This window comes from Pristiophorus japonicus, chromosome 16 (assembly GCF_044704955.1).
Source record: "Pristiophorus japonicus isolate sPriJap1 chromosome 16, sPriJap1.hap1, whole genome shotgun sequence".
Classification (NCBI taxonomy): domain Eukaryota; kingdom Metazoa; phylum Chordata; class Chondrichthyes; family Pristiophoridae; genus Pristiophorus; species Pristiophorus japonicus.
The window spans coordinates 103,771,277-103,793,127 of record NC_091992.1 but is presented as its reverse complement, the minus strand read 5'-3'; the positions used below and the strand labels follow the sequence as shown (position 1 = coordinate 103,793,127).

At 43.2% G+C, this 21,851-nt stretch overlaps 1 protein-coding gene across 1 annotated transcript in view; it reads left to right on the top strand.

The window, feature by feature from the left end:
* The first annotated feature begins 12,495 nt into the window (after nt 1-12,495).
* LOC139226691 (SEC14-like protein 1) overlaps nt 12,496-21,851 on the top strand; it is a 51,910-nt gene continuing 42,554 nt past the window's right edge. The window contains exons 1-2 of the mRNA XM_070857637.1: nt 12,496-12,641; nt 13,720-13,805. Of these exons, the coding sequence (XP_070713738.1) occupies nt 13,743-13,805 (63 nt within the window). The 5' untranslated portion in view covers nt 12,496-12,641; nt 13,720-13,742. The remainder of the gene's footprint in view (nt 12,642-13,719; nt 13,806-21,851) is intronic.

Here is a 21,851-nt window from a genome sequence, read left to right as displayed (position 1 = left end):
TCACACTTTCCAGCATTATACTCCATCTGCCAATTTTTTTCCCACTCACTTAGTCTGTCTATGTCCTTTTGCAGATTTTTTGTGTCCTCCTCACACATTGCTTTTCCTCCCATCTTTGTATTGTCAGCAAACTTGGCTACGTTACACTCAGTCCCTTCTTCCAAATCATTAATGTAGATTGTAAATAGTTGGGGTCCCAGCACTGATCCCTGCGGCATCCCACTTGTTACTGATTGCCAACCCGAGAATGAACCATTTATCCCGACTCTCTGTTTTCTGATCATTAGCCAATCCTCTATCCATGCTAATATATTACCTCCAACCCCGTGAACTTTTATCTTGTGCGGTAACCTTTTATGTGACACCTTGTCAAATGCCTCCTGGAAGTCCAAATACAGAACTCCAGCAAATTTGTCAAACATGACTTCCCCTTCATAAATCCATGCTGACTCTGCCTGACCGAATTTTGCTTTTCCAAATATCTTGCTACTGCTTCTTTAATAATGGACTCCAACATCTTCCCAACCACAGATGTTAGGCTAACTGGTCTATAGTTTCCTGCTTTTTGTCTGCTTTCTTTTTTAAATAGGGACGTTACATTTGCAGTTTTCCAATCTGCTGGGACCTCCCCAGAATCCAAGGAATTTTGGTAAATTACAACCAATGCATCCACTATCCCTGCTGCTACTTCTCTTAAGATCCTAGGTCCAGGGGATTTATTCGCCTTTAGTCCCATTATCTTACTGAGTACCACTTCCTCAGTGATTGTGATTGTGTTAAGCTCCTCCCACCTTATAACCTCCTGACTATCCACTGTTGGAATTTTGCTAGTGTCCTCCGCAAAGACTGACACAAAATATTTGTTCAGACACCAAATCATGTCAGTGTGAAATCCTTAAAAGTTGAAAAAAGCTATATCCATACACGCACTCTCTGCCAAACATTTGCCAGAGGGAACTGAGATAGCAGCTGCCATAATTGATATTTTATTCAGATGGGACAATGACAAGTTTAAATATCCACCTGAGCTGCTGCTCAAATTTGTCTCCGCTTTCCTGGTCAGTTTCCCGAGTCCTGGGAAACCTGTGCTGCTGAAGTAAAATTTGAAGCCAATTTAAAACCATTTAAAAATACCTCATTAATGTTAATTGCATTACATCCAATTATAAATTCCCCGATTTCAGTGAGTAGGTTTCTCGCTGCATCCGAATTCTCTTCCGTTAAACCTGGAAGTGAGCGTGATGAAACCGGGTTGTGCTCCTGCTCTAAAAATCTATTTTTTTTTACCAACCCACCCATTCTTAGATGTTAAAATTCCCCCCAGGGCTCAAATTACCCATAAACAATGTCACACATTAAACTGCCATTGTTAAAATTTTTCTTGAAAGTTTATTGATTGAAAATGTTTTATCAAATTATCTCAAAAAAAATCCTATTTCCCAAGTGGCCACAATCATAAGCTATGGTGACACTTCAATGCAGTCCTCAATGAATTTCTGCTCTTGACAATGCCAGGAAAGATGTCAAGCAGATGATTGGCCTTCCCTAAAGAGAGGGTGAAGACCACTCTCATGTACATCTATAGAGCAGAACTAATAGATGTCTTGCAGCAGGTTACCTACTTGTTCTTTTGGCCCTAGAGTAAAATGTATGACATTAAAAAAATATATTTATGGGAAAAGAAAAAAAAAAGTAACCTTCAAAGAGAAAGTCACACCATATCGCTGACCACAGTGTTGTGATTATGCTAAGGAAAGTTAAAGGATATTTATGTGGATCATACTGTAACTGTTGCTATTTAACTGACTTGAGCCTGTGGAATGTATCTTAATTACATTTAATTCCTTCATAAAATGGCATTGTAATGAGTGTCCAAAGCATATGCATTCCCTTCGTTGTAATTAATTAACTTTGTTCCAGTTAATTTTAAAAAGCACACATGTTTTAGAATGTAATTATTACCACTTTTGTTTAGTGTTGGAAGAAAGAATATTAGAAAAGATACTTTTTTCGTTATCCATGCTTTTTCATTTTCTTATAAACCGAATCTGTATTAGCACAAATGTAAAGGTCCACTTTATTCCCATCCAACTTGGCGCAGTAGGATGATTCATACCTGATACAATCTTACAGTATTGCAGAGCACAGATTGGTATTGTGCCTTTTTACAAAGGCTCATGTTATATGAGCAGTTCTGTGCACACAGATAAACGAGGAAGGTAATGTGGAAATTGTAAATTTTAGCATTACTGACTTGTTTGATTTCTGAGAAATACAAATTGTGATAAAGGGCAAAGGATGTCAGTCCTTTGTTTAATCTTACTTTATAATAGGGAAGGCCAAAGTAAAATCTGGACCCTGTGAGAATAGATACATATATGCCGGAAATTATTTTTCTTACAGAATGTAAGGGAAGATTCGCACGTCAGTAAAACATCTCGGATGTTTATATTCACACCACTATTCACACAGGAAAATATATTAATTTCACCTCCATTTTTGGTGATATGTGGCAACATCTAATAGAACAGGGTGTTACCATGAATGTACATCCCCATCTGATTTTTTCGTAAGCATATTTGGACATAAACATTTCTTTTCTGGATAAAATTTTGTAAACTTACTTGCCGTTCCTCCTCCTTGAAAGTAATTTTTCACCCTCATTCTGTGTATTTGGAAAAACATTATTTTTCTTCTCTTTTGTTTTTAGCTGAATAATTATTTATATATATATGTGTGTATATCAACAATAACATTATTCACAGTAGACTAACAAATTAGACGTTTAAGTACATGAATTAAGATCAACCCAGTTTGTGCCACATTCTACATTTTTCACATTACATTGATCAAGTAGACTGATCCCAACCTGTCAGTTGTTTCAATGGCCCAGAATTTGTGGTCGGATATCGGTGAACTGGCAGCGATTGCCGTCAATCCACCGTTGAAACTGACCGCATCTTCGGGACTCGGCGCAGGCGCATGCAGAAGTCTCGAACTTGCGGTCTGTCAGTGACAGCTCCGAAACAGGCTGCACTGTGCAAATCCACCCCCACCGTCCCCCGCCCCCACCACCTCCCCTAAACAGAGCCAGCAATCTATGTAATCAGCCAAATCATTGGAACTGACGACAACTTCAGCTCTTCCGCAGTGAGCATCTGTCTAATGCTGAACCACACTGGTGTCATATTTGACCCTGAAATAAGCTTCCAATCACATATCCGCGGCATAACTAAGACCGCTTATTTCCACCTCTGTAACATTGACCATCTCTATCCTGCTTCAGCTCATCCGCTGCTGTGACCCTCATCCTTGCCTTTGTTATCTCTGGACTTGACTATTCCACCGCACTTCTGGCTGGTCTCCCACATTCTACCCTACGTAAACTTGAGATCATCCAAAACTCAGCTGCACATGACCTAACTCACAGCAAGTCCCCTTCACCCTTCACCCATCACCCCTGTGCTCGCTGACCTCCATTGGCTCCCGTTTAAGCAACACCTCGATTTCAAATTTCTCATCTTTGTTTTCAAATCCCTCCATGGCCTCACCCCTCCCTATCTCTGTAATCTTCTTCAGCCTCACAAATCCCCCCGATATATCTGCGCTCCTCAAATTCTGCCCTCTTGAGCATCCCTGACTAAAATTGCTCAAACATCGGTTGCCATGCCTTCAAATGCCTGGGCCCTAACCTTTGGAAATCCCTCCCTGTAGCTCTCCACCTCCCTACCTCTCTGTCATGTATTCAACCAGCATTGTAACCCATGTATAAACTGACCTAAGTTGTACACCGTGAGAACACTGACCACTAGGTGGGAGACACTCCTAACCTGGACCTTCAGGTATAAAAGGGGAAGCTCCACCCACCTTCATCACTTGAGTGCTAAGGAATAAAGAACAGGTCACAGACTGACCTTCTCTCAAGCATGGGCCTCGTGTGTGTTTATACTGTGTAGTAAGGACGTATCAATGGCGACAAGAAACTGGGATTTAAACCACGCGAGCATGGCCACTAGCAGAACAGACGAGAGGTACTGTGTTAAGGAATGGTTGGGACAGAGATTCAACATTGTTAAAGCAGCATACAGTTCTCCAGGCAGACAAGGGCAGTCAGGCATGCCCCAACATGTAGTCGAACCCAGAGGGGGAGTTCGACAGAGACAATGGCAAGCTGAACAGCGATTCACGCCATTGCAAGGGACAATGCGGCCAGTAATGGGGCCATCAACACCTGTTAATGGTGCACTCAAGGACAATAACAGGGGCAGTCAGGGACGATCGACTGGCAAGGGATCTTTTGTTTCAAACCGCAACTCATGCTGGAGGCGTGGAGGCATACATTCAGCCGGAGTTTGCAGAGATGAGCAAAATACCTGCAGAAATTGCAGAAATGGACACTGGGGGAAATCGCTGGAAGCTGAAGTTCAGCGAGTTCATGTGGAGCGCGTATACAGTTCATACACCAGGACGCCACCGATAATGATGAAAGTGCTCCTCAATGGCATCCCAGTATCAATGGAGTTAGACACGGGTGCAAGCCAGTCCCTGATGGGTATCAAACAGTTCGAAAAGTTGTGGATATCCAAGGCCAGGAGGCCAAAATTATCGCCGATTGACGCACAGCTACGGACTTACACAAAGCAGATCATTCTGGTGCTAGGCAGCGCCACGGTAGTCGTGACCCACAAAGATTCGGAGAACAGGTTGCCACTCTGGATTGTCCCAGGGGACGGTCCCGCACTACTGGGGAGGAGTTGGCTTGCTGTCATGAACTGGAAATGGGGCGATGTCAATGCAATTTCCTCTGTGGAGCGAGTATCATGCTCACAGGTCCTGGACAAATTTGACTCATTATTTCAACCCGGCATTGGCACTTTCATGGGGGCCAAGGTAGTGATTCACATAAACCCGGACGCCAGACCAGTACACCACAAGGCCAGAGCAGTGCCGTACGTGATGCGGGAAAAGATAGAAGGCGAATTGGACCGCCTGTTGAGGGAAGGCATCATCTCGCCAGTCGAATTCAGTGACTGGGCGAGCCCGATTGTGCCGGTGCTCAAGGCGGATGGGTCGGTCAGGATATGCGGCGATTACAAGGCCACCATCAATCGGGTGTCACTCCAAGACCAGTACCCGCTACCGAGAGCGGAAGACCTCTTTGCGACGCTATCCGGTGGCAAACTTTTTTCAAAATTGGACCTGACCTCAGCTTACATGACCCAGGAGCTGGCGAGTGAGTCGAAGAAGCTGACCATCACGACACACAAGGGGTTGTTTGAGTACAACAGATGTCCGTTCGGGATTCGCTCGGCCGCCGCGATCTTCCAATGAAATATGGAAAGCCTCCTCAAGTCGATTCCAGGGACGGTGGTTTTTCAGGACGATATCCTCATTACGGGTTACGATACTGAAGAACACCTCCACAACCTGGAGGATGTGCTACGCAGACTGGACCGGGGAGGGCTGCGACTGAAAAAGGCGAAGTGCCTCTTCCTAGCTCCAGAGGTAGAATTCCTGGGGATGAGGGTAGCAGCAGACGGGATCAGCCCTACTGCATCCAAGACGGAAGTGATCCAGAGAGCACCCAGACCCCGTAACACGACGGAGCTGCGTTCGTTCCTGGGGCTCCTGAACTATTTTGGTAACTTTCTTCCCAAATTGAGCACGCTGCTAGAGCCGCTACACGTGCTCCTACGCAAAGGTCGCGAATGGGTCTGGGGGGACAGCCAGGAAAGGGCTTTTAATAGAGCACGCAATTTGTTATGTTCCAACAATCTGTTAACGCTGTATGACCCATGTAAGAAACTTGTGTTTATTTCAACCCGGCATTGGCACTTTCATGGGGGCCAAGGTAGTGATTCACATAAACCCGGACACCAGACCAGTACACCACAAGGCCAGAGTGGTGCCGTACGTGATGCGGGAAAAGATAGAAGGCGAATTGGACCGCCTGTTGAGGGAAGGCATTATCTCGCCAGTCGAATTCAGTGACTGGGCGAGCCCGATTGTGCCAGTGCTCAAGGCGGATGGGTCGGTCAGGATATGCGGCGATTACAAGGCCACCATCAATCGGGTGTCACTCCAAGACCAGTACCCGCTACCGAGAGCGGAAGACCTCTTTGCGACGCTATCCGGTGGCAAACTTTTTTCAAAATTGGACCTGACCTCAGCTTACATGACCCAGGAGCTGGCGAGTGAGTCGAAGAAGCTGACCATCACGACACACAAGGGGTTGTTTGAGTACAACAGATGTCCGTTCGGGATTCGCTCGGCCGCCGCGATCTTCCAATGAAATATGGAAAGCCTCCTCAAGTCGATTCCAGGGACGGTGGTTTTTCAGGACGACATCCTCATTACGGGTTACGATACTGAAGAACATCTCCACAACCTGGAGGAGGTGCTACGCAGACTGGACCGGGTAGGGCTGCGACTGAAAAAGGCGAAGTGCCTCTTCCTAGCTCCAGAGGTAGAATTCCTGGGGATGAGGGTAGCAGCAGACGGGATCAGCCCTACTGCATCCAAGACGGAAGTGATCCAGAGAGCACCCAGACCCCGTAACACGACGGAGCTGCGTTCGTTCCTGGGGCTCCTGAACTATTTTGGTAACTTTCTTCCCAAATTGAGCACGCTGCTAGAGCCGCTACACGTGCTCCTACGCAAAGGTCACGAATGGGTCTGGGGGGACAGCCAGGAAAGGGCTTTTAATAGAGCACGCAATTTGTTATGTTCCAACAATCTGTTAACGCTGTATGACCCATGTAAGAAACTTGTGTTAACGTGCGATGCGTCGTCCTATGGTGTCGGGCGTGTGTTGCAGCATGACAATGCCAAGGGTCAGTTACAGCCGGTAGCTTATGCCTCCAGGAGTCTGTCCCAGGCAGAAAGGGGCTACGGGATGGTAGAAAAGGAGGCGCTCGCATGTGTATATGCGGTAAAGAAAATGCACCAGTACCTGTTTGGCAGGAAATTTGAGCTGGAGACAGATCACAAACCCCTAACATCCCTTTTGGCCGACAACAAGGCCATAAATGCAAACGCATCGGCCCACATACAGAGGTGGGCACTCACGTTAGCTGCCTATGACTACACAATTCGGCACAGACCGGGCACCGAAAACTGCGCTGATGCATTCAGCAGGCTCCCACTAGCCACCACTGAGGTGGCTACCGAGCATGGTGCTGAGATGGTCATGGCTGTTGAAGCTTTCGGAAGCGAAGGCTCACCCGTGACAGCCCGTCAGATTAAAGTCTGGACAAATAGAGACCCGCTATTATCTCTAGTCAAGAAATGTGTCCTGAATGGGGACTGGGCAGCCACGTACAGGGCATGCCCTGAGAAATTTAAACCATTTCACAGGCGCAAGGATGAACTCTCGATTCAGGCCGATTGCCTACTGTGGGGAAACCGCGTAGTCATGCCCCAGATGGGCAGAGAGGTGTTCATCAGAGAACTCCACAATGGGCACCCGGGCATTGTCACGATGAAGGCAATTGCCAGGTCACACGTTTGGTGGCCAGGGATAGACGCAGACCTGGAACTTTGTGTTCGCAGGTGCAACACGTGTGCCCAGCTGGGCCATGCGCTCAGGGAAGCCCCCCCTTATCCCCTGGCCATGGCCCGCCAAGCCTTGGTCACGCATCCATGTGGACAACGCAGGTTCTTTCATGGGGAAAATGTTTTTGGTTGTAGTAGACGCCTACTCCAAATGGATCGAGTGTGACATTTTAAATTCAAGCACATCCTCTGCCACGGTAGAAAGTCTACGGGCAATGTTCGCCGCCCACGGTCTACCGGACATCTTGGTCAGCGACAATGGCCCGTGCTTCACAAGCACTGAATTCCAGGACTTCATGGCATGCAATGGAATTAACCATGTTAGAACGGCACCGTTCAAGCTGGCCTCAAACGGCCAGGCAGAACGAGCAGTGCAGATAATCAAACAGGGGATGCTCAGATTCCAAGGGGGTTCCCTACAAACCCGCTTATCACGCCTCCTGTTGGCCTATAGATCCTGACCACACTCGCTCACAGGGGTTCCACCCGCAGAGCTACTAATGAAAAGGACGCTCAAAACCCGATTTTCCCTTATACACCCCACCATGAAAGAAATTGTCAAGAGCAGGCGCCAGTCACAATATCACTACCATGACAGGAATGCGAGGGCGCGATGTATTGATGTAAATGATCCTGTTTTTGTCCTCAACTACGCTGCAGGGCCCAAATGGCTCACAGGCACAGTGGTTGCCAAAGAGGGAAATAGGAGTCTGGTAGTTAAACTTATCAATGGACAAATCTGCCGCAAACATGTGGATCAAACAAAAAGGAGGTTCAGCAACCCCATAGAAGAAGCAGAGGAAGAACACGATATAGAGTTCACTCCACCACAGGTGACCGAACACCGGAACCAAAGGGAGGAGAGCCCAGTCACTGTGGGCAGTCCGGACAGGCCTGAGGCACTGCAAACAGCAGACACTCAGGCCAGCGCCCAACAACCGGAGCCCCAACTCAGGCGCTCTACAAGGGAACGTAAACCACCAGAGAGACTCAACCTGTGATCCCAATAAGACTTTGGGGGGGGAGGTGATGTCATGTATTCAACCAGCATTGTAACCCATGTTTAAACTGACCTAAGTTGTACACTGTGAGAACACTGACCACTAGGTGGGAGACACTCCTAACCTGGACCTTCAGGTACAAAAGGGGAAGCTCCACCCACCTTCATCACTTGAGTGCTAAGGAATAAAGGGCAGGTCACAGACTGACCTTCTCTCAAGCATGGGCCTCGTGTGCATTTATACTGTGTAGTAAGGACGTATCACTCTCTTCCTCCTTTAAGACACTCTTTAAAACCTACCTCTTTGACCAAGCTTTTGATCATCTGCCCTAATTTCTTCGTATGTGGCTCGGTGCAAATATTTTGTCTTATAACACTCCTGCGAAGCGCCTACATTAAAGGCGCTATATAAATACACATTGTTGTTGTAAGTACGGTGTTAAATTCATACTCCTTCACGGTAAGCAAGCCAAAGGTGGGCAGAGGAAACATTACAAGGACACCCTCAAAGCCTCCCTGATAAAATGTCACATCCCCACTGACATATGGGAGTCCCTGGCCAAAAACCGTCCTAAGTGGAGGAAGTGCATTCGGGAGGGCGCTGAGCACCTCGAGACTCATCGCCGAGAGCACGCAGAAATCAAGCGCAGGCAGCGGAAAGCGCGTGCGGAAAACCAGTCTCACCCACTCTTTCCCTCAACGACCATCTGTCCCACCTGTGACAGGGACTGTGGTTCTCGTATTGGACTGTTCAGCCACCTAAGGACTCATTTTTAGAGTGGAAGCAAGTCTTCCTCGATTCCGAGGGACTGCCTATGATGATGATGTTAAATTCCCCACTAAATGTTAGACCCAAAGGGATTAGGTGTAACATGGTTTTGACAGCGTTATTACTGCTAAACAAATCTTAAAGGCGTAGAAAACAAATTTTAATTTTGTGCAGTTTGAAATTGTCCATTTTGATAAAAAGTTTAATTTTTGAGGAACTTTAAAAAAAAAAGTTTTTGTTTTTTTAAAAAAGTTTGTCCATCTTTATTTCAGGTTTGCATTTTCCCCATGAGATAGTCCCAATCTTTATTTTGCTCTCTCAAACCATTTATTAAAGTTTGAATTTAAAGGGCTTACTAACTTCCTTGTTCGCTGTCTGTGAGAATTCTGTGAGATTGGCTGCTGAGTCAGTTTGTTGACGTCACAGCAATTCGAACAAGGGGATCCCCACCACAGTTCATTGATTTGAATTGAAGGTCGGAAAACCCAAAGTTTTCGACGCAGGAATTGTGAGATCCTTGTGCGAAGTGTACTTCAGGGCCAGCAGCGAGCATCTTAATTTCACTGGTGACTGCAAATCCCGGGCCAACACTTTGTTGGTAAACAGCAGTAACTGTTGCTGCTCTATACAAAGGAAGTACTGTAGACTGCATTTTTTGCAGGTGCATATATGTGATATAGTAAAACCTCATGTCTGCAGTCCTATTTCCTATTCTCTTCAGAGCACTAGCAGCTAGTACTGAAACAGACTGATGTATTGATGTTCAGTTTGGAGCATCGGTATTTATTTGCTGTATCATAAAAGGGATTTAATATATCTTAAAAATGCATCTTCAAAAAATGCAGACATGGAACTTCAGGGTCAGTTGTTTATTATTTATTTTTGGACTTGAGAATTCATGACTCTAACCCATTCGTGCAATTGTAACCCACCTTGATACAATCAGATAGCTTGTCCTGGATAGCTTCCTTTCATCGGATTTTAATTTCCATTTTATGTTATGTTTCCCTCCATTAAACAGTGACTGCACTTCAAAAAAGACTTAATTGTCTGTGAAGTGTTTTGGGATGTCCTGGGATCATGAAAGGCACTATATAAATGCAAGTTCTTTCTTTCGTACTTAATTGTCTCTTGCCCTCTTCTGAAGGTGCTGACTCTTGTTAGGTTAGGTTCATAAAAAAGCAAGACTTGGATTTATATAGCATCTTTCACAATCTCAGGATGTCCCAAAGCGCTTTGCAGCCAATGAAACACTTTTGAAGTGTAGACACTGAGATCAACTGAAGTCAGCAGACTGCAGGTCTCTAATGTTTTATTGCTACTGTTGGTGCTGGTGAGCAATGCTTCACTGATAATGATGTTTGATGAGTGACATTGTGCTGATGTTGTTGGCACTGATGAACAATTTTTATTGTTGCTGTTGGTGCTGATATTTACTGACAGTTAGAGCTGCTGAGTAATGTTTTGCTGTTGATTAACAAGTTTTTGCTGATGCTAATACGTAATGTTTTGTTCTGTGATAGGATGGAAGGCAGAAGAGATTAAGAGACAAAAGGGATGATGGTGCAAGGCAAAAGGAGATGGTATTGGGGCAAGTTAAGAAACAAAAGATGAGTCTGGATAGGCTGTGAATGGAGATGGCAGAATCATCAACAGCTGCCATAAGAAAGAGAAAAAACAGAAACAAAGAAAAAAATTAGGGACAAAGGTTATGGTTTGAAATTGCTGAACTCGATGTTGAGTCCAGAAGGCTGTAAAGTGCCTAAACGAAAGATGAAGTGCTGTTCCTTGAGCTTGCGTTGAGCTTCATTGGAACAGTGTAAGAGGCAGAGAGATCAGAGTGGGAGTGGAGTGTAGAATTAAAGTGACAGGCGACCGGAAGCTTGGGGTCACACTTACAGACTAAACGCAGGTGTTCTGCAAAGCGGTCACCCAATCTGCATTGTAATGGAGACCGCATCGTGAACAGCGAATACAGTATACTAAATTGAAAGAAGTATAAATAAATCGCTGTTTCACCTGGAAGGAATGTTTAGGGCCCTGGACAATGGGAAGGGAGGAGGTAAAAGGGCAGGTGTTGCATCTCCTGAGCAGGACACGGGAAGGTGTCATGGGAAGGTGAGGGGGTGCTGGGATTGATTGAGGAGTGGACCAGGATGTCGCAGAGGAAGCAGTCCCTTCGGAATGCTGAATGTGTTTGCTAGTGGGATCGCGCTGGAGGTGGTGGAAATGGCGGAGGATGATCCGTTGAATAGCAGGTTGGTGGGGTGAAAGGCGAGGACAAGGGGAACCCTGTCGTGGTTCTGGGAGAGAGGAGAAGGTGCGAGAGCAGAAGTGCAGGAAATAGAATAGACATGGTCGTGGGTCATGTCAACCACGGTAGAGGGGAATATTCGGTTGAGGAAAATGGAAGACATATCGGAAGCATTAGTATGGAAGGTGGTGTCGTCAGAATAGATGTGACGGCAGACGGGGAAACTCGGAGAATGGAATGGAGTCCTTACAGGAAGTGGGGTGAGAGGAAGTGTAGTCCAGGTGTTTATATTAATGTTTTATCTGATGTAGGTCAGTAACATTTTGCAGGCGGTCAGCAATGTTTTTACAGTTTCTGGTCAATAACATTTTGCAGACGTGAGTAATATTTCTGTGGTTTCAGGTCAGTAACATTTTGCAGGGGGTGAGTAATATTTTTGCAGTTTGAGGTCAGTAACATTTTGCAGGGGGTGAGTAATATTTTTGCAGTTTCAGGTCAGTAACATTTTGCAGGGGGCGAGTACTATTTTTGCAGTTTGAGGCCAGTAACATTTTGCAATTTTGCAGGGGGTGGGGGGAGTGAGTATTATTTTTGCAGTTTGAGATCAGTAACATTTTGCAGGGGGGGTGTGCAATATTTTTGCGGACGGTGAGTAATGTTTATGCGGGCAGCGAGCAATGTTTTTTTTTGCAGTTTGCTGTCAGTAAGATGTTGCGGAAGGCGAGCAATTATTTTTTTTGCAGTCGGTGAGTAATTGAGCTTACGGGCAGTGAGCAATGTTCCTGCAGTTTGCGGGCGGTGAGCAATGTTTTTTCTCTCTCTGTCGCTTGGCTTTGCTTTGACGTGACTCGCGCTGGCTCGCGCACGTCACACTCCGGCCCGGGCGGCGCGGCAGCGGTGCGCAGGCGCGAGCTGGGGTTGCCGGGGAGTCTCGGGGCTGGTGGCGGCGGGGGCGTCCGCGGGTCCGGGGCCGCGTTCCTATCGTCCGTCTGTGAGCGGGGAGGGAGGGCGAGAGAGACACTGCAAGCGTGTCAGGTCGGCGAGAGCGGCTTAAAGAACTGCGGGTAGGTGTTGTGTTCCTGTGGTGTGTGTGAGGGAGCTGGGCCGGGGCCTCGGCGTTGTTTACTCCGGCTGTTTGAAAGTTGGACCGAAGGGGATTTGGGGCGGGCGGGCGAGCGAAGCAGCTGTCCGTGCGGGAAGGTCTGGTCTGCTCCTGTCCGGTCCACCGGTCGCTTCCCTCCAGCCGGGCAAGTGTCCCTGTCCCAGTCCCCGGGCACTTCACAGAGTAAAAGAAGAATCGATTCGACTGACACCCTCCTTCCCCCCCCCCCCACAAACAAGCACAAGTTCTGCTCCCTCTTGTCAGGATGTCGCCGAGCTGGTGCCTTTCTGTTTTGTTTAGCAGCGCAGGAAATGAGCGCTCTCAGTTTTGTTTGGTTGGTCTCCAGCTGTCTCGCTCTCCTTCCTCGCAGTGTCAGCTGTGGCTCAGTGTGTGAACGCTCTCTCGCCTCTGAGTCACAAGGTTGTGCGTTCAAGTCCCCCAGTCCAGCATAAACATCTAGGCTGACACTTCAGGGCAGTGCTGCACTGTCGGAGGTGCCGTCTTTCGGATGTGTCCTTAAACCCGTCTCTCTCTCAAGTGGACGTAAAAGATCCCACGGCACTATTTTGAAGAGGAACAGGGGAGTTATCTCTGGTGTCCAGGCCAATATTTATTCCTCAATCAACATAACAAAAACAGATTAGCTGGTCATTATCACATTGCTGTCTGTGGGAGCTTGCTGTGCTGCCGCATTTCCTATATTCTTTAAAAAAAAATCATCACAGGCGGTCCCTCGGAAACGAGGAAGACTTGCTTCCACTCCAAAAGTGAGTTCTCGGGTGACTACAGTCCAATGCGGGACCTACAGTCTCTGTCACAGGTGGGGCAGACAGTGGTTGAAGGAAAGGGTGGGTGTGGAGTCTGGTTTGCTGCACGCTCCTTCTGCTGCACGCTCCTTCTGCTGTTTGCGCTTGATTTCTGCATGCTCTCGGCGATATTCCAAAAATACTTCATTCGCTGTAAAGTGCTTTGAGATGTCCGGTGGGTATACAGGTGCTATATAAATCTAAGTCTTTTGTTTTTTTCATCCCGTTTTTTAGGTGCTTTTGATGCAAGTGCAGTCATGGTCCAGAAATACCAGTCACCCGTCAGGGTTTACAAACACCCCTTTGAACTTGTTATGACAGTGAGTAAACCATTTGTTTTGGTTGCAGATTTGATTAAATAAAGCTTTTTTAAAAAAAAATGTAGTTCCCAAGCATGTTGAGTGGCAAATAATTGACCGACTCCATTTATACACGTTGATACGCTGCTAAAGTCAGATAACCTGAGCTACTTTCAGCAGATTTTATATTTATGCCAAGTGTGTTGGTACAATAATGTGTTAATGCATGCATCACTGTACTTGAATATTTAGCTCATAATATGAATATACTCTTGGTATTTTGCTAGAGAGCCAAGGAGCTATGCTGTACGCTTATACACAAACACCCCCTTGATTGTGTGAATCTAACATTGAAAAATATTGGAAAATGATATTAAGGTGCAGGTTCTGGTATGGGCTTAGTGTTGTGACTTGATCACGAAAATATGATATTACCACCTCTACACTGGATATATGGTGATTTAAAAAAATTGTTTTCGGGTCTTAATAGGACCACAATGCAGAGATTCTGTGCAGAATGACAAAATATGTTGCGCTGGCTCTGCTGACTGTTTTTTTGGTGCCAAAAGTGAGAAGATAATATTTCACTTCTCTCATGCTACAGGTTGTCTTGTGCTACATATTGCACATGTTTGAAAGCATAGTAACATTTATTCCAGTACAGGTATCTTTGAATATTGTAGTAACATTTCTGAACCAAAGATAATCACTACGTGGTTCTGTATGTTCATCTAATTCTAGGTTATAATCCAAATAAACTTGCAAAAGTATTTCTTCAGGCTATTGTGTGATTCAAACTAAATTTCATGGAGCATTGACAATTTGGGATTTAGCATCAATAATGTCTTTTTATAAAGATTCAAGGATGGAGGTTGCTATTATCAAGTTACAATTTGTGGCACAAAAAATTACTCCTATTAAAATTTGAACATTTGCAGCAAAATAGGATCCAATTTCCAAGTGTGAAAACTTAGTAACACTTGTACTGAGTTAACCACTTGAATTTATATAGCAGCTTTAAAGTAAAAAACATCTCGCGGCATTCACAGATGGTGTTCCTGGAATGAGTGCCAAGCAAGAGAAAGATTAGGAAATGGGTTAGACAGCTTTGCTGAAGAAAGAGGATACTGCCTTAAATGTTTGAATTATTCAAATTTGAATTCTGAGAAGAAAAACAAGTCAGATTACTATATTTGTTTGGAACTGATCCACATTGATTAAAACAAAATAACTGCAGGACCATTGATCATAAACAAAGTTTACATATACGAGTGAATCACTGACTAAAATGAAATAACTTTGGGATTAATTCATCTGTACTGGTGGGATCATGCATATGTTGATGGCAGCTGAGGTTATTATATTTCAACCTATTTGAGAGCTAGAATTTAAGCTGGTGAATGCAATCTATAAGAATACCAATGCCTTTGTTATTTTTTTCAGACACAAGAATGTCTTTTTTTTTAGTTGTATCACATGAAGTGGGAACAAGGGAGTGTTAGTTTTACTGTGTTCTAATTTTATCTGCCTGGAGTAACAAGATTCTGTTTCTGCACTGAATAACCATTATCTTTCAGTACAGCTGCCTTATGTCCCTAAAGAGCACATTTTTTGAGGTTGAAGATTTTAGATGGATTGCTCCAGATAGTGCATTTATTTCACTGGTTATGTTTGCTGCAGTGTTATTCAGCAATTGCTGTTGACCCATGGTTGCTTCAGATTTTGTGAAGTTCAATACACCGCTGTTATATTTGTAAAATCAGTAGATTTATGTTACAAAAGAAAAGAATTTCTGTTCTGTAAGAAATTCCATTCAAATACACTGATATCTTTTGTAAAGTATTGGGAAAAGAACACAAATTATGAGCCATGCTTTGCATTAGAATATAATTTATGTAGCTGAATTCTTTTATAATGAATTGTGTTCCCCTTAAAGATTAGTTTTTTTGTCCAGAATACCTAGTGCATATCAACCAAGTTTATGTAGAGTGCATCTTTGACCGTAGAATTTCTACTGATGATTGCATAGGCAGAGATTATTCTTAATATTCAAAAATATTTTTTCACTTGCAAAACAAAAATTGGACATGTGCGAATGTTATATTTTGTAGTAGCGAGTAAAGTCACTTACCGCTCATGGGAACTGGCTACCCAAGAGTATAAGTGGTTAATAAATGCACTTTGATAAATTGTATCTTTCTATATATGGTTGATGGACTGTGGTTTTTAAAAAAAAAATCCAATCATAAAAAATGATGGTACATATTTATTCCCCAATCTTTGCAAGAGCTAAGAGTTTCATAGGCAATGGTCTCCATTATTTTGTTCGTTTTACAATGGCTAATCATTTGCAGTCAGCGGCAAAGCAAAGGCCCACATCGCTGACCCCAAAGTAAGCTTTGCACAAAGATCTCGCGATCTCTGTGGCAAGAAGTTCCACTTTTCCGACACATAATTGAAATCAACGCAAGTTAATGGGGATTCTTAGCGAAGAGCTGCCATGACGTCAACAGCCTGACTAAGAAGCCAATCAAAATCAGAATTCTCACAGACAAGCGAACCAGGAAGTGGGTAAGCTCCTTTGATTCTAACTTTTTATAAATGTTAGCGAGCAAAACAAAGATTGGGGCTCTCACATGGGGAAAAGGTAAACCTGAAATAAAGATGAACAAGCTTTAAAAGAAAAGTTTGTGATTTAAAACTTTTATTAAAATGGATAAATTTCACACTCCACAAAATTAGAATTTAGTTTTTCAGGGCCATAACATTTGTTTAGCTGTCAATATGCTGTTCAAGCCCCCAGTTACATCTAACCTTAAACGGTCTAACTTTTAATGTGGCATTTAACAGCGGAATGATTGTGGAAGAGCCAAAATTTTCGTCAGTTTCCATGATTTGAGAGATTACGCTGATTGTGGGTGGGGTGGGGTGGAGCAGCAGCAAAGCGCAGCCTGTGGAGGAGCAGTGAATGACACTGAAACTTTAGGAATTCCGCTGCCAGTGAGCCATCATCAGGACTGCAAATTCCGGGCCATTGACTACATGTATAAACAAGATACACGGATCTACGCTTTGTAGCCTTTTCTGCGGCAGGAAGGTATACAGAGATGCATTCCGCTGTGTCCGCATTTCCAGGTGGTCAGTGCAGTTAGCTTGACATTCACCTGCCTATGTGTTTCCCACATTACAACAGTGACAACACTTCAAAAGTACTTCATTGGCTGCAAAGCACTTTGGGACATCTGTCGTGAAAGGCGCTAAATAAATGCAAGTCTTTTTTTCTTTTTGTTGGCTGGGTGTGTACAACCTGTGTGCAAATGAGATAAATTGCCATGCTTGCCAGCATTTATGCTGTTTGAATATTAGACGCAAGGGTCATGTATCCAGCATTCAGTGGTTGGCGGAAGGCCAAGACAAATTATTCCTGGCAGTCTCCATGTTGCCTGCAAAATGGCTTTTTTTTGGGAAACTTCTTTGAATCTTCTTCTTGAGCCTGTGCCTTTCACGGGCCCAAGGAGGGGAGTAAAACATTTTTTCGACAGAAAGGCTTTGTTTCTGTAGGCAACACAGAGGTTGTCTGCATCCGTTCGTTTCAGGAGTCCTGCTGCGTCCAAACTCCACTCTCTTTTCGGCTGAACTCCCTGGCAGAGGAAAAGGAACCCGCTTCTCATATGCAACTGACCTGAGGCTGGGAGGTTGCCAGGGGGATATCTCTATGATAGATAAAAGTCCCGTTCCCCTAGAGATGCACTCCAATCAGGAGAGTCACAGACTGTGATGTCCCTATAAATATATGGTCAACTAATTTTGACTAATCACATTATCAAAAAAGCAATAAAATCTACTTGTGCATGAAATCCAAACTTTAGCAGTTTAAATGCCAAGTTTATACCTTTTTGAACTTTCTGGGTTTTAATAAGACTGCATTACATTTTTAATATATATTTACACTGTTTCCCCAAATAAAATGAATGTGGGCCTCTATTGGATCTTGTGTATCACTGCTCGTGGGGAGTTGGGAGAGATATGCTGGCTTGAAATGGAAATGTACGATATATGAATGAAAAGAATCAATGATGATTAGGGCTCATCTCAAAATCTATTAGCAGAAGCAGCTGATGTGGTGCTCCGCGTGTTTTGATTAAGTGATTGAAACATCAGCGGTTTCTGGTTCTGCATCTTGATTAATCTAATGTGCTATGTAGTGCCGCATTCACACACGCAAGACTTCTAATATATACAGAGATAAGAATTTATGCTGAGCGTTTGAAACTAATAAGCGTGAAGGGCATTAGGCAAGAAATTTGTAACAATATTGTTTTAAATCATTTGAATTTACAGTAATTCTGCTCTGCAGGTGCCATACAAAATAAAAAAAATTGAGATTAATGAAACAGACCAAGCATATTTCTGTTGGGCAAAAATACAGCTTGTGTAGTTTTGATTTTAAAGATAAACTGATGTCAGTACTTTAAAAAGATGAAGTGTTGATTTGACCCAAAATGTCAGTATATATTGATACTTTTTTGTAGGGGCATTGCTGGATGGCAGTGGTTTAGAGAAAATAGGATATAGTACTGACTGGGGATTTACTTAATCACGAGTCATACTGTAGGATTTGGGAATTACACGTGAAGAAAATAGATGTTGAAGTTGAAGGTTAGTGTTATAGCCTATTCTGCATTTGCAACTTCTACATTCATGGAACTAACCCATTTATAGCAGATTTGACCCACATTGAAACTAGTCAGCTAACTTTAACTGTCATCTGGTGCTTATTTTTCATGCCGTTTTCTCCCTTTGCCTGAAGGGATCATCTTCTGTTGAGGTATGGTTCATTTGATGCTGTCCTTTCTTGTGCAAGGCTAAACTGCACCAGCAGGCTATTCGATCATCACAGTTATCACTTGGCATCATAGCCAGTAGTGATCGTGTCTACATATGCGCACATTTTGGTAGGGTACCCAGATCAACTAACTCGGCATAGACTGGGTACTGAACCTGGGATCCTCTGCTCTCTCGCTCGTGCTCGCGCTCTCTCTCTGTCTCTCTCTCTCTCAACTGAGACGTACTGAGCTAATAGGTCTCAGCTGTTGTGGCAGTGTGGTTGTTAAAATTAGCCTCAATAGCCCTGTGTTAGAGAGGAAATAATCACCTCCTTTTGATCATTAATTAGCCAAGCCTGTTGAAAGAGCTAATGTGAGAATAAGACCATGCTCCAATGCCTTCTATGGTGATATAGCTCATTGCTGGTTACTGTTGGGGCTAATTGGGATAAGGTACAGGAAATTCACTACTAAGGAATTTCTTTTCTGAGACTAATTTTAGAAAGGTTCTGATATAGTTACAGGTTTCTTATTAAAAAATTCTCCATATTTCTGGTGAAAAGAAATCAACTTGTACATGTGATTAAAATCCAGTCGTGTTTGATTTTATAGTAGTATTGGTTTGTCTTACCGTAAGTCTGAGCTGCTTTATTACAATAAGTAAAATTGTTTCATACTGCTGACTTGTTGAGAAGAAATGCAGCAAAATCTAATTAGCGTTGACATCCCATTAACTATTTTTTTTAGATTAATATTTTTCCAATGTTCTTGTCAGCCTATTTGCACATGACTGCACTGTCAGCTGACAAACACAGTTACATATTGTATGACAGCTGTTTACAATGTTCAACATTCTGGTGCATGGTGGGATTGCTGACTGCAGCATTGATGCTTATTTTATCACAGTCAGCAGCTTTTGTAAGCTAAAAGGAAAAATTCCAAATACTGTAACAAGAAAGGCAATTCAGCAACTCCTGCAGCTTAACTATACTGCTAATGGTGTTGGCTGACATACAGTTTATAAATCTTAATCCCTTTTGTGACAAAAGTGCTTCAAGTCGAGCAGCCTAGAAGAAAAGAGGTATTCAGCGCTAAGGGAGAAAGCAGAGCTGGCTTAATTACTTTGCTACTGCAACTCTGTAATGTTAGGGACTTTGTGAAATATTGTTTAAATCCAATTTCTGTGAAAAATCTTGTAGATTTTGATGCACCTATCTGTTCCAAGTTTGTAATTTTTAGTATGGGAACTTTAGAAAGATGACAAACCTTTTTGGAAAAGTCCTTGGGATGTAACTTTTGCCGTCTCTTAACTGGACCTCATGCCTCTTTGCTTAAGTCTGGCTTTTGGCGGATTACTATGGAGATGGTGGTGATTGAGTGGAAGTGATTGAGGAAAAGATAAGAGGGGAATTTGTCAACTTCAATCTCGGTTGGAGTGTTCCTGTTTTAATACATAAGATTATTTCCTCATTTAGTTGAAGAGAAGAATTTGGTTAAACATGGTTTCCCGAGTAAAAACAAAATAATTTCCATTTAATTTGTTCCTTTCACAAAACCACTTGAGAGTTATGCTCCCTGTTTTTTTTTTTTACACACACGCACTCATTCTAAATTGAAAAAGTCATATACCCTTCAGTCATCTTGCATCATCCATACTAACAGTTGGTCTCATCACATCTGTTGTAGAACCACATTATGATGCCAAGTAAATGAGGTCAGGAGCATGCAGCTGCAATTTCTGAGACTGATACAAACTGAAAATTCTGAGTATTCTGCAGCAGTTGGAGCTGCTGTTTTTATTTCAAGCTTTCGAACAGGACCAAGCTATTCAGGTTGGATAAGTACCAATAAAGCCAGGGTTGGTTCGGTATTGACCTACCACCAGATGCCGTTGGCATATTTAGAAAATATTTTATAAAATCATATTTTTAAAGTCATTTAAAGACATCCAGATGAAGATCTCTAAGGAGTAAAATGGGCAGTAGCGAATTGGCACTCATTATACACATGGAAAAGAAAATCAGGCGGGATGTATAATGTGCAGCTAATTCTCAACTGCCCATTTGCGCCCTCGCTAAAGTTGAATTTCACCACCTAGCTTAGGATTGTTGCTCCAGCTTTCTTAACCACAATGCAATATGGTCACACTAACACCTTTCCAAAAATAAAAATGGCATCAGAACTTTGGGGGGAAGTGGCCAGAATTGTAGCAGAACTGAATCTGTCTAGTCTGCTAGACTTGCTTTTTTAAAAAAAGTTGTCTGTGTTTGTTCCTGTTGTATTACATTACATAGCTAAAATGGTGGACCGATTATATTAAAAGTGGGCGGAGTGAATATGGTGTCCATACGGTTATTTTTGGACCCAAATTTATTAAATCTCATCTGTTGAAATGTGAACTAAGCTTTCCAGTAGAAAATACTTTATTTTAAAAACTTAAAATTGTTTTACTATGTCAAATCATGTTCATAGAGATGTATTTCAGGAGAAATTTTTCAAGAGTAACTTCATAGCCCTCATCAGGTTTGAAAGGACAAAGTCTTTTAATCCTTGAGTGCTGGTACTTTCAGGCAACCTCCTGTCTTCCAGGGTCGACTGGTTTTGTACAATTTCAACTTGCACACTGATGCTGACAACTATTTTATGGTAATAAAGCAACTCTAGCATTAAGAATATCTTTAATCTTGTAAAACTAATTACTGAAATAAACCCCACATAAAAAATCTAGTTTAAGATAAATCTTTGTGCTCATCCTATCATCCTCCTTTCCTCTGTTAATTTAATTTTTATCTTTTCTCTAGTAAAGAGAAGCTAAGGGACGACCTAAAGAAGATCTTCAAAATTATGAAGGATTTTGATAAAGTACTTGTAGGGAAGATGTTCGTACTTGTGGGAAGTCCAAAACTAGGGGTCATAAATATAAGATGGTCACTAATAAATCCGATAAGAATTCAGAAGAAACTTCTTTACCCAGAGAGAGGTTAGAATGTGGAACTCACTACCACAAGTCATAGTTGAGGCATTTAAGGAGAAGCTAGGTAAGTAGATCAGGGAGAAAGGAATAGAAGGATATGCTGATGAGGTTGGATGAAGTAGAGTGCAAGAGGGCTTATGTGGAGTATAATAAACACTAGCATAGATCAATTGGACCGAATAGCCTATTTCTGTGCTGTATATTCCATGTAATATACCCTACCAATTCTAATTTTCCTTGTTTTCCTGCTTGTACTTTTACATTCAT